This window comes from Balaenoptera musculus, chromosome 1 (genome assembly GCF_009873245.2).
Source record: "Balaenoptera musculus isolate JJ_BM4_2016_0621 chromosome 1, mBalMus1.pri.v3, whole genome shotgun sequence".
NCBI classification, from domain to species: domain Eukaryota; kingdom Metazoa; phylum Chordata; class Mammalia; order Artiodactyla; family Balaenopteridae; genus Balaenoptera; species Balaenoptera musculus.
The window spans coordinates 60,601,649-60,613,696 of record NC_045785.1 but is presented as its reverse complement, the minus strand read 5'-3'; the positions used below and the strand labels follow the sequence as shown (position 1 = coordinate 60,613,696).

The 12,048-nt window shown below is 32.6% G+C and overlaps 1 protein-coding gene across 3 annotated transcripts in view; it reads left to right on the top strand.

Annotated features, from left to right (window-relative positions):
- Positions 1-7,751, top strand: part of LRRC40 (leucine rich repeat containing 40) — a 51,723-nt gene extending 43,972 nt beyond the window's left edge. For all 3 annotated transcript variants that reach the window (XM_036856073.1, XM_036856084.1, XM_036856090.1), the window contains 3 exons: positions 2,221-2,298; positions 4,540-4,725; positions 7,013-7,751. In XM_036856073.1, the coding sequence (XP_036711968.1) occupies positions 2,221-2,298; positions 4,540-4,725; positions 7,013-7,118 (370 nt within the window). In that variant the 3' untranslated portion in view covers positions 7,119-7,751. The remainder of the gene's footprint in view (positions 1-2,220; positions 2,299-4,539; positions 4,726-7,012) is intronic.
- Positions 7,752-12,048: the final 4,297 nt, after the last annotated feature.

The window sequence follows — 12,048 nt, the reverse complement described above, 5'->3', positions numbered from 1 at the left end:
CCCCTCATGTTTTTCTAAGAAAAGAAATTGGTCTTTAGTTTATTAATAACATTTTAGGAGAAATCTGTAATTAAGCATTTAGGAAATATTTTAATCAGATGTCATTTGAAGGTAATTTACAAGTTATGTGACAAGACAAAATTACTTAAAATATTAGAAAATATTAATACATTCTTTAGATTCATGCTTAGGCAAAATTACAGATAGCACATGGAAAGTGTTTGCTTCACATTGTTTCTTTTTTAGCATAAAACTGTCAAAACCCTATGCTGGCACAACAGCTAGCATGACTTCTCTCAAAAAGAACCTGTTTGGTTTCAAAATATTATATTAACCATGCAAGGCAAGAAATAAAGAAAAAGAACACTATGAGTGGCAATAAAAAGAAAAGAAGCTATTCAAGGCTCTACAGAGGTAATAGGAAGTTTAGTTTAAATATGTCCTAAATTGAAGTGACAGGATCAGAAGTATCACAGTTTTTTGAGGGTAATAATAGGTATTTCAGGGTTAGACAGTCATTTATTTTCTTGGGCTTTAAAACTTAATTTGTAAAATATGTTTCTATTACCTGGGCTTCTTACTGCTCATATGTTGTTATTTTTAGCTGCTCTTGCTTTGCTCAAACAATAGTTAAATTACAGTAAGCTATTTATATCTGTTTGAAGATTTATTCTTCCTGTACAGACAAAATTTTTTTTTATGGGATTAAAGCAAATATACTAATAACTCTGCTCCTGCTAAATGTGGAATTGCTTCTGTTTTCCAGGGGCAGTTACACTGGCAAAACAGTTTAAAACCTCATTTTAGTTCAGTATTAATGGAACAGTGAGAATAAATTCCTGCCCCCATTGCTGCTGACTTTATTTTTCATCCCATTCTCCTGTGTGTGTGTGTGTGTACACGTGCATGCCTCTGTCTATAACTATACCTGGAAATTTCTAATTAAGTGACTAAAATACGCTTTTATGTTTGCTGTCAGTAGGTATAAGACTCCAGGAAACTATAGAAACCATCATTGTGTTATTCAGCACAAATTAATAAAGACAATAACTGGAGAAAAGTACAGAGAAAAGAAAAAAGAACATATGTTAAGTTGAGAAAGTATGACTCATATATTAGGCTTGACTTCTGAATGCAAAGATATAGGTTAGAGAAAATTATTCAATTGTGATAGATAGCCATCTAGTTGGATATAACTTTTTCACAAATATTTTCTATTATTAGTACTTATACGGCCTCTAGAGTGCTTCTACCTTCTTGTTAACCTTTCTTCTAAAATTGCTCCCAGATCTTTTCAGTAGTAAATGAGATTCCCTTTACTGCTGTGTTTTATTGTAAGATCTTAAAAAATTACACATTGTGCAAATTGAAATTCTAAACTTAGAGTAGAAATGGACTTACTTAATACTTATGTAGTAGAAAGCTCCAAGTTTCTAAATATATAGAATCTCTTTATTTTCCTGTTTCATCTTTTTCATGTAATTTTTCAGTTGTTTTTGGAGTAGAATTTAATGTCTATATGTGAAATATTTCTATTCACCAAATACTTATAATACTTGTGATATCAAATAATGTAGTATTTATAAGCATAACCGAAAGGCCTCTGGCTGTGGAAAGTATTGTTGATTGCAGTTTGAAAGAGATAAGGGATTAGTTTACAGTGTTTACCCTGTTAAATCTATTACTAAAGAGTTAATTGCAGTATCAGTTGGTTGCACATTGCTATTAGGATTTGGTACATTAATCAAATACTTGAAGCAGCTGACCGATTCAGAATTCTCAGGACACAGCCTTAATGAAATCAAGAATTGACAAACTGAGCTGCGTAAATTTTTGTCTGGTCAACATTTTAATTAATTAATTAATTAATTATTTTTTGGCTGTGTTGGGTCTTTGTTTCTGTGCGAGGGCTTTCTCTAGTTGTGGCAAGCGGGGGCCACTCCTCATCGCGGTGCGTGGGCCTCTCACTATTGCGGCCTCTCTTGTTGCGGAGCACAGGCTCCAGACGCTCAGGCTCAGTAGTTGTGGCTCACGGGCCTAGTTGCTCCGCGGCATGTGGGATCTTCCCAGACCAGGGCTCGAACCCGTGCCCCCTGCATTAGCAGGCAGATTCTCAACCACTGCGCCACTAGGGAAGCCCCTTGGTCAACATTTTAATTATGAACTAAAGTTGTACAAATTTTCAAACTTTGTAAATCATCTTTTTTCTCTCTATTTTAGGAATAATTTTTTAAATTCTTTGCCTGAAGAAATGGAATCATTGTTAAGACTACAAACAATCAACCTTTCCTTTAATAGGTAAGAAACAGAACAGACAAATCTGAATAACAATTTTCTGTGGAAAATTTGTAGGTCTTACTAGAGAATACAACTAAAAGAGCCAAATAAACAAAAAGGCCCTATATGTTTTCTTTATTTAAATATCCAGGTTTATTTTCAGTTAGTTCTACTTAGAATTAAAAGTGATGTTGCTTTTTTAGAATTTTCACAACTGATGTCTAGTAGATTTTTTGTTTCTTTTACCCATTTTAAGAAACCTGTAAGCTAGTAGGAAGACAAATATGCAAATAAATAATTCTAATCGCTGTAGTGGAAGCACAGTGCATAGACATAGGTGTTTCCAGAGATTACTTGAAGGTAGAGGAGGTAGCTCTGAAACTGAGGCTTGGAAAATAGACATTTTCCAGACACACAGGGATATGGCATCCCATGTAGAGCAAATAGCATGTACTAAGGCACAAGGATGTGAGAAAATGATGGGACACGTCAAGAAGTTCAATATGGCTCGGACCATAAAGTGGGGAAGTAGAAGAGTGGAAGTCACAGATGAAGTTGGGTGTGTAAGCAGTAGCCAGCCCTTTAAGAGCTTTTTATGCCTAGTGAAATTTAGATTTTATTCTGTAAACAGTATGAAGATACTACTAATAATTAAGAATAGCTAATATTTATTGGGAGCTTATTTATTAATATTTATTATCTGCTGACACTGGACTAAGTACTTTACATGTATTACCTCATTTAATCCTCACAGAAGCCCTACATGGTAGGTTCTGTTATTATGTCCATTTAGAAATCGAGGATTAGGAATTAAGTAACTCACTTAAGGTTCACATAGATTATAGAGCTGGGGTTTGAGCCCAGGTGGTTTGACTCTAGAAGTTGGGCTCTTTAACAGCTATGTCATATTGTTTCCTATGGTGAAAGTTGATTCTGGTAACAAGTTAATGTAAATATTAGTAGCTATCATTTAATATATTACAGATACTATACCGAGGTCTTCATATGCATTCATTTAATCCTTATAACAAGTATATAAGTTTAGTACTATTATTATTCCTCATTTACAGATGAGGAATCTAAGGCGCAGTGATGTTAAAATATTGCCTGTTTAAGTTTTTGTTCCGTCTACTCTATTATTTGTGTTTTCTCATGTGTAGGTTATACCACTGTTGTCATTATTTAAAAATATATGCACTTCTCAGGTTTCTTCTAATTTTTATTTGTGAATTGAACTGTCGGTTCTCTATTGAGCTATCAATTGCATTGTTAATTAATGTCTTTTGGGGAGCTGGCAAAACCTAACCCTAACTTCTCTGTTAACTGGTGAGCTATGTCTTTTTTAATTACCTTGTTTATGGGTTGTGCGGGAAAAAGAGGAGGTACTACTTAGGGTGGTTTGGTCCATCTGTACTCCTTGTTATTGATTCTCTGATCCCTCTGTAACTTCAGAGGTGCCTTGAGTTTACCCTTCATTATTGCTTTTTTTTTTAAACATCAAGGCAGCAAAGGAAGGACAGTATGGGGAAGTGAAAAGGCAACTATAAAGCTTTCTTTCAGCTCATCCTTGTCTTTTCTAGTTGAGGCAGCAGTTTGCCTCACACTAAAACCAAACTAGCTTCTGTCCCCCAAGAGATCCTCAGGGATTTTGTGTTAATTACTGAGAATTGCTCTGAGAGCCATAAGCTTTCCCATCTTTCTTGTGGCATCTTCAGGGTTGCTTTGGGTGAGAAAACCAGCAGCCTATAGGAGTTTTGTCATTTTTTCAAAAACCAAAATGAGTGTATTTATGGTTGTTGAAGAAATGACAAAACTAGTCAGTTTTGAAGCTTAAGTCAAAGCAAAGTATAAATCTCTAACTTAAGATATTGGCAGTGATTCTCTTTCATAAGAAGTAAAAGTGAACTAAGGAAGAATACCTACATGGAGACATTATACAGAGAGCATTTCAGGAAGATTTCCTTGTCTCCTGAATGAGAAAAGAAAAACATAGGAGAATTTACTCCAAACTTTTGTTTGATTTTATACATTAAATAGAAACTGTTACAAGTCTGTCCACTTAACATATATTTCAAGGTTTCCAGAATTAATCCAGTTTAAAAAAATTTTCTGAAAAATTTGAATGCAGAACTTATACCAAATATTAAAAACTTACATTAAGAAAACTTAATCTCATGATATCAAACTTAAGACCATCTATTTGAAGGAATGATTTTGCTTCTGATTCTAATATATTTAGGTGTTCTGTTCATGTTCTAATAGGTTCAAAATACTACCTGAAGTTCTGTATCGAATTCCCACACTTGAAACAATTTTGATTAGTAACAATCAGGTTGGATCTGTGGACCCTCAGAAAATGAAGACAATGGAAAATCTGATTACATTGGACCTTCAAAATAATGACCTCCTACAAATTCCACCAGAGCTCGGTAATTGTGTGAACTTAAGGTAAATGCACCATTCTACTAAGTTTTTCCATTTAATTTGTTGAAGCGTTGTTTTTTTTGTTTTGTTTTTGTTTTTGTTTTTTGAGGTACTCTTGCAGGCAAGTTGAAATAAAACGTTTAATGTCCCGTTAAAAATAACAGGTAACAATACTCCGAATCCCAATTCTGTTTTTCAAATGTTACCAAATATATTTTTTAGTTTTGTTTATACAGTATGTATATGTGTAAATATAGCAATTGATTGTTTCTAGTGATACTTTTCTCATCACTATGTATGTGTATAATCTGAAACTCTACTGCATAAAAATGTCAAGGAAATATAAATTCCTTAGCTGTGCATATAAGTTTTTTCAATATCTGATTACAGACTACTACCATTTTTTCAAGGCCAGTATGGTCTTTCTTACTCTGTGTTTGCTGTTACCTCAGCCTCAAGTGCCTTTACCCTGCTTTTATCAGTAATCAACCTAATTATCACCTTTGAAAACCTTTCCGATATTCCAGGCAGAGTTAGTCCCTCCTCTGATTTCCCATCCTGCTTTGTTTGGACTCATTTATACCATTTCTTTGTCCTCCTTTGGAAAAGAGTTACCCCAGTGCCTAGACCATAGTAAGCACCTAATAAGTGCTTGTTAAGTGAATATAAAGGGAATTTGAGACATGAACAGAAAGCCCAGTAGTTAACAGAATGTGTCAGAAAAATTTAAATATTGAAAACTACATATGATGGTTTAGCATATTTTACTTTACTAGAGCAGCACTGGTATCTTTCTCTGGTACCTCATAATACTGAATTATAGAAGACAAGTAAGTTGATTCTTGTTATGTGCAATAGTTGTATTCTATAAAGTCTCCGTGAACACCAAATTAGTGAATACTAAACCATTACTCCCTAGGGAAAATAACAGAGTTAGGCTCTTTCAAGCCTCTGGTCACGTTTTCATCAGCCAATCAACATATAACCTTGTGTTATGTGTGTTTCTGTATTATGACGCCTTATTTAATATTGTTGATTCATTAATATTGAGCTATGGCCAAACAGCACTGTGACTTATGCCTGAATGAAGCTTATCTAACATACGTATCTTCTGTGTAAGATACATGACATCCTTGTGCTTAGAAAAACTAGAAGACACTTCAGCATTACGCTTGCAGGCCATATTAAACAGTGAAATCACCAAGAAAAAGTACAATAATACAAAAAATGTTGCACTAAATAGACCATGGAAGGAACATTTGTTTATAGTATGGGAGCTGAAACAAAAAAGGCAGAGTGTCACCTTGTTTGAGCTCAGTTGGGAATGTACCTGTCAAGTGACTCAAATTTTTTGCTGCTCTGTGCATGTCCAAAATGACCTTCAAAATGCCACATGTATTGATTTGGGGGTTACTGGTAAATTTTAGTGAATAGGCAAATTAGCAAAGTCTGTTTGAGTAATGAAGATTGACTGTAATTAACCTTTTTTCTATAAATTAAGAAAATCATTCTTTAAAATAACTCCCAAGGCACATAGGAATATTTGAAGATATAATTTAGATCTACGGTATAATATGTTGTGAATCCTTTGACTTTTATTTACATAAACACTTAAGTTATTGAAAATTAATATAAAAGTCTCTATCTTATAATTTAAGATATTTCATTAATTAAATAAAGAAACAAATCAACCAGACCTTAGATCTTAAACTGAACCTCATTTCAGAACATTTAAAATAGATTTTATATATGTGTCTGGTCAAGGGAAGGAGTATGAAGGCAGACGTGTTAATGTTCCCAGTGTGGAAAAGGATATATCGACTGTGTTATAGTCTTTGGTATGAGTGTCAGTTTGCTCATTCTAACACTTGTATAAATATAACTCAACCATTTAGTATATGGTCATTATAGGATTGAGAAGGTGATGGGTAAAATGATGGTTCGTATCGCAGCTCTTCTGTTTAATAGCTGTGTGATCTTGGACAAGCCTTTCTTACCTTCCTGAACTTGTGTTTCCTTATCTATAAAATAGAAATATTAATGGTGCCTACATCACAGGGTTGTTAAGATAATTAAGAGAATCAGTGAATGTAAGTTACTTAGAACAATACCTTTCACATAATAAGTATTCATTTAATGTTGTTTCAGTCATTATTGTAGTTACAATTCCAATTGTTTTAATGCTTAGATTTGAAAACGGACAAATTTTTAAAAACACACAAATTTTACTTATAAAATAGCAAATGAAATTAGAAGAAAAGCCTCCCTAATGGAAAATGTTTTAAATTCTTAATTTCTCTCCTTTGTTTAGGACATTGCTACTAGATGGAAATCCGTTCCGTGTTCCTCGAGCAGCCATATTAATGAAAGGAACAGCTGCTATTCTGGAATATTTGAGAGACCGGATTCCTACTTAAATTGGAGTTGTTACATAATCTTGGTCATGTTAGTTCTTAGAGTTCTTAAATTGATAACTAACATATTTCTAAGGTATCACGTACATTTATAATGGTGTAACCACATATAGTGTTCATACATTTGCTCTGAATGTTTTGCATAAGATTTATCCTCACTTTCATTCCCTTATAACACAGCAAACAGTTTCTTCAAAAATGAATTTTTATTTATCATACTTTAATATTTTTATAATGACAAAGCATTGTTGTAGAGATGGGTTTTTTTTTTCCCATTTCTGTTTGTGTCGCGTATATTATGACCAATTGACTTGAATATGACCATCCAATTTCTACCTTTTTATTGGCTATAAAATTGAATTGAATTTTATTTAATACTGTTCTTTGGCATTTAAAAAAGTAAGACTTTTCATTATCCATAATAGAACTTTTATGACGTGTTTGGTTTCAGTATAAGTTTCAAGTTAATATTTACTGTCTTTTTTTTGTTTATGTAGTTGAAATATTTTTTCCTAGCCTTTTTTACATGTTTCATGAAATCATTCTGTCGGGGTTTCTAATGTCACAGAAATGCTACATAAGATATAGTTATTGGTGGAGAAAGTAATAAAAATGTTGTTATAATTGCTCTCACAATTCTGAATTTAAAACTTGACTGGGTTGTTTTTTTTTTTTTTAAGATGTCTTAGTGTTAAGTTTCCATACAGTAATCTAGTACTTCTAGATTCAACAAATTTAAAGAAAGTGGATCTGCATATTTTTCCCTCAGCGCGTGAGCATTTAAAAAATACCTTTTGTTCTTTAAAAAAAAAAGTACTGAAATTTTATTAATTTTTATGGATAACAGCAACAGAAAATAATAGCATATACTACATAGACATCTTGAAATGTATTTTGTTTAAATGCTTACTAAGCAGGTATTTGTATATATAATTACTCTGTTGATGTGTTCTAATCCATCCTTGTGCATTTTTTTTATTTCCAGGGTCTTAAATTTTTAAATATGCTTGTAGTCATTGGTAATTTTCTAAAAGGCAATTTGTTATATTTGATAAAAATCAAATATAAACATTTGTATTTATACCAAAAATATCAGAAGTAGGCTAGTCAGTCATTATAAAACATACTATGTGATTCTATTAAGTAACTAATCAATAGAATGTATATTAGTTTATATAAATAGATGGGTGGATAGGTACGTAGGTAGGTAGATAGACAGGTGGATGGATGGATAGATAGCTTTTGGATGATTGAGACATGCTCATATTATGAAAAAAATCATTGCTAATAAAGATAAATACTACATGTTCATTAAAAAGTTACATTTTTCAAATATTGATTACAATGTTTATGTTTTTGGTTTAAAAGAAACATTCCCTTTTCATACAACAACTCTGTGGCTGCCTAAGAAATCTGCTTCAGTATTAAACAAAAGCCATTTTACAATAAGGTGACATTTTATTATTTATACAATAAAGAGACTTTTATGTTATTCAAAACACTTTTTTAAATACTGAAAAAGTTGAGTACACCAAAGCCGAAAAATGGCTCTGCTATACACTGCACAGCATTACTTTAGTCCCTGTATTTTGTATCTGTACAGAAAGCATCTTCAAAATGCATTCTAATCACATTGTACACCTTTACTGATTAGTGTCAATACGTAAAATAAAACTGGAGAACACAGCTTGCATTTGCAAATTAACTGACCAAGTAATTTCACTGATTCAGTAAATTTAAAATATAGATTCATAGGACTTCTTTGCACATAAAATGAAGCAGCTTTCAAGATTGTCATGGTCTCATACTGCAAAAAAAACATTAACTACATTCACAATCTATGTTAATAAAGTAGTAAATATGTCTTCATTCAGTTTTTATTTACATCAATATGTAATTCAACTAAAAAGTACTGTTAATTGTCATACAGTAATTTCTTTTTTAACACATACAAAAATGACAATTTTTGTATATAATTTGAGCTCAAAATCACGATTATCTCAAAATATTAATTACAATACAGCCATTTCAATTAAACATGTCATGATTTAACTTTTTATAAAATGGTAAAATTTGTTATTAAAGTAAGCAATTTGTTTTGAATTGGCTAGAGTTCACCCACGTAGAAAACCTTAAATGGTAAGAGGTGTTTCCAGCCCCCTCCCACCCGAATTTGTATACAGCCACCTAAGCTAGCAAAGAGACAGAAAAGGCCCCAATTTATAAAAATTAAGCCTCTTTTGCTATACCGCTGTGGCTTGTTGTTTCTTCCATAAAAGCTTTACAAGGGTAGTGTCAATAAACTATGCAGTGAAATGCATGCATTAATATACAGTATGTCTGTAAAATGTTAGTGTTTAGTGCACATTAAAATGTTCAGAAAGACTGCAAAAGAAGTCATAAATAAAGAAGCACTTACAAAGATCTACCAGTTGCAAATTGTAAACTTGAAAATTACTTGATAATATAATGGAATTTCTTTGAAAACAGATCCCAATTCAAGTTCTTTCTCTGGCTAAAGGAGCTCTAGTTACTTGGCCTTAAGATGTCACTGTTTAGCTGCACATATGGTAGAGAAGTCAGATGTCATAAAAGAATATGAGTCTAGAGACTGTCTTCAGTTTACTGAAATAGTGGCCCAATGTTGCATCACTGCTTAGGATTTTTTTTTAAACTTACAGAAGAGTGAAATATTTCACTAACTGAATTATATGACCTCAAATGAAAAATGGAAAATTTGTGTGTGTGTGCATGTGTTTAGCATATGGAAAAATATTAATATAAATAGGTGGAATTAGAGCTTCATTATACAGTAATAAAAGGATTATGCCCCAAAATAACTGAGGTCAAAAGAAATCAGTTATCAAATAGTTTAGGAATGAGAGAATTTTCATGGATACTTAAAAATCCTAAAAACATAGTATCTAGTTTCTTTTTAATTCTTAACAAACCAATTAAAGTTTAATCACTATCTTTGTTTAGAATTGCTGTTGTTAATTTAATATTTCTTCTCTGAATAAAAAGAGACCATGGTTCATATTTATGGTTTACTTATATACAGCTGGGTGGGGTCATGCCCTTGGCTGGTTATAAAGTGGGAAAAATGAAACTACAGTACCTGCAAACCTTACTTTTTGCAAGGTTGTTTTTGATGGTCTTTGAAATTTACAAACAGAATTCAGTAGATTTTTACCTCCGATTTTTCAACTAGGAAAAAATTCCTCTTTCATATGAAGACAGTGTCATTGTCCTTAAGCTTCCTTTAGTCCCTTCTGTACACTGAGTACAGAAAGAAACTTGATTGGCTCTTGACACAGAAATATCTGGTTTATCTGTCTATGAATTATCTTTCTCGTGAATACTAAGGCTTGCATTTTTGAGGAGGAAAACGTAGTTGAGGATGTTAAAGGGAAATGCCTAAACACCATAAAGCAGTATTAAACGTTTATTGCATTCCATTGACACTAGGTGTCATCAAAGCTAAAACCAAATTTTCTAGAGTAAAACTTAACATAAAACATTCCTTTCTGCCCTGAACAGATGCCTTTCCACATTCAAGACCAATAAGAGTCCTCTGAGTGGAAAGACTGCAAGTATTGAAAATAACATTTATTTTAGCAGTACATTCTGAAAATAAATCACCATAGCAAATATGGGAACTGCTTTTATGTTCTATCTGCCTGAGAGTTTCATCTTGGTTTTCCTGTGGACTATTCAAAAAATTACATAAGATCTCCTGACTAAATAATGGAAGGGGATTAGGGAGAGAAAGATACAAAGAAATATAATGTGATTTTTTTTTTTTTCCCATTCATCAAATACTTTCACTAGTCTAGCTATCATAAAGGTCAGTAGACCTGCATACCTGGGCATTATTTCACCTCATTACTTTACATGTGCAAAACAAGTGTGCAAAGAAAAACACCTATGTATGTCTATACAGAGACATAAAACCTGAGTCACAATAAAAAGTTTTTAATATAAGAAAACTTTTCTTAATGTAGGAAAATAATTTCTAAAGGGCCAAAAATACCTTTATACAATATAATCTGCTAACTTTAAAACTCAGTGTGCATAAGCATCACATATTTTTTAAGACCCAACAAAAAAAGGAATCATTTACAGTTTTCTTAACTATAGCTTAGATACCTATATTTTAATTTCTAACATCTATTTTCATTCCCCTGAATTCATTAACTTTTCTAAAAGAAAAAAAGTTAAAAGCACATTCAAATATGAGGACTGTTTAATTTCTGATGAACAGTTCCTGCTTTTTTCTAAATATTGAGGACATAGGAGATTTGGGGTTGCTAGGCATATAACTGAATGTCAAGCCACAAAGGAATTCTAAAATTCAAAAGAAAACAATAATAAACATTACTTGGAAAAATATTTTGTGGATAGAGTTGGGCCAAAGTCTGCATGAAGCCATTCTTATTTGCAGGCTCCCTTTCTGCAGATGATTCACTCTTAAAAACTCCTTTCCCTACACTCCCATTTCCTTAGCTTTCATTTTATTTCATTTCCTTAGATTTCCATACTTGAACCCTGAATTGTGCCGACTGAAGCGCCATGGTTCACATTCAGCCACAAGGTACAATGTCTTCTTCACTTAACTAAATCTTTATCTCTTCCTCTTCAGGAGCCCAGTTTTCTGGGATGACTCCCTGGCCCCCTCTCACGTACCCTTTTACTTATTAGGAAAAAAATCTGTTTAAGTGTCCCTACTGTCTTATCACTAGACACTGATTTAAGGATAATTCAAGACATACTTATCTCCTGGGCTGTATACATCTCAGATGCATACTGAGAAAATTTTATAGAAAAATGAGGGCAAGTTGCTTCTCCATCTGCCCCCAGAAGACATTGTCATTAATTATGCATTTATGTCAGGTAAGTCACTGACAGAACAGGAAGCCATCTGAACCAAAAG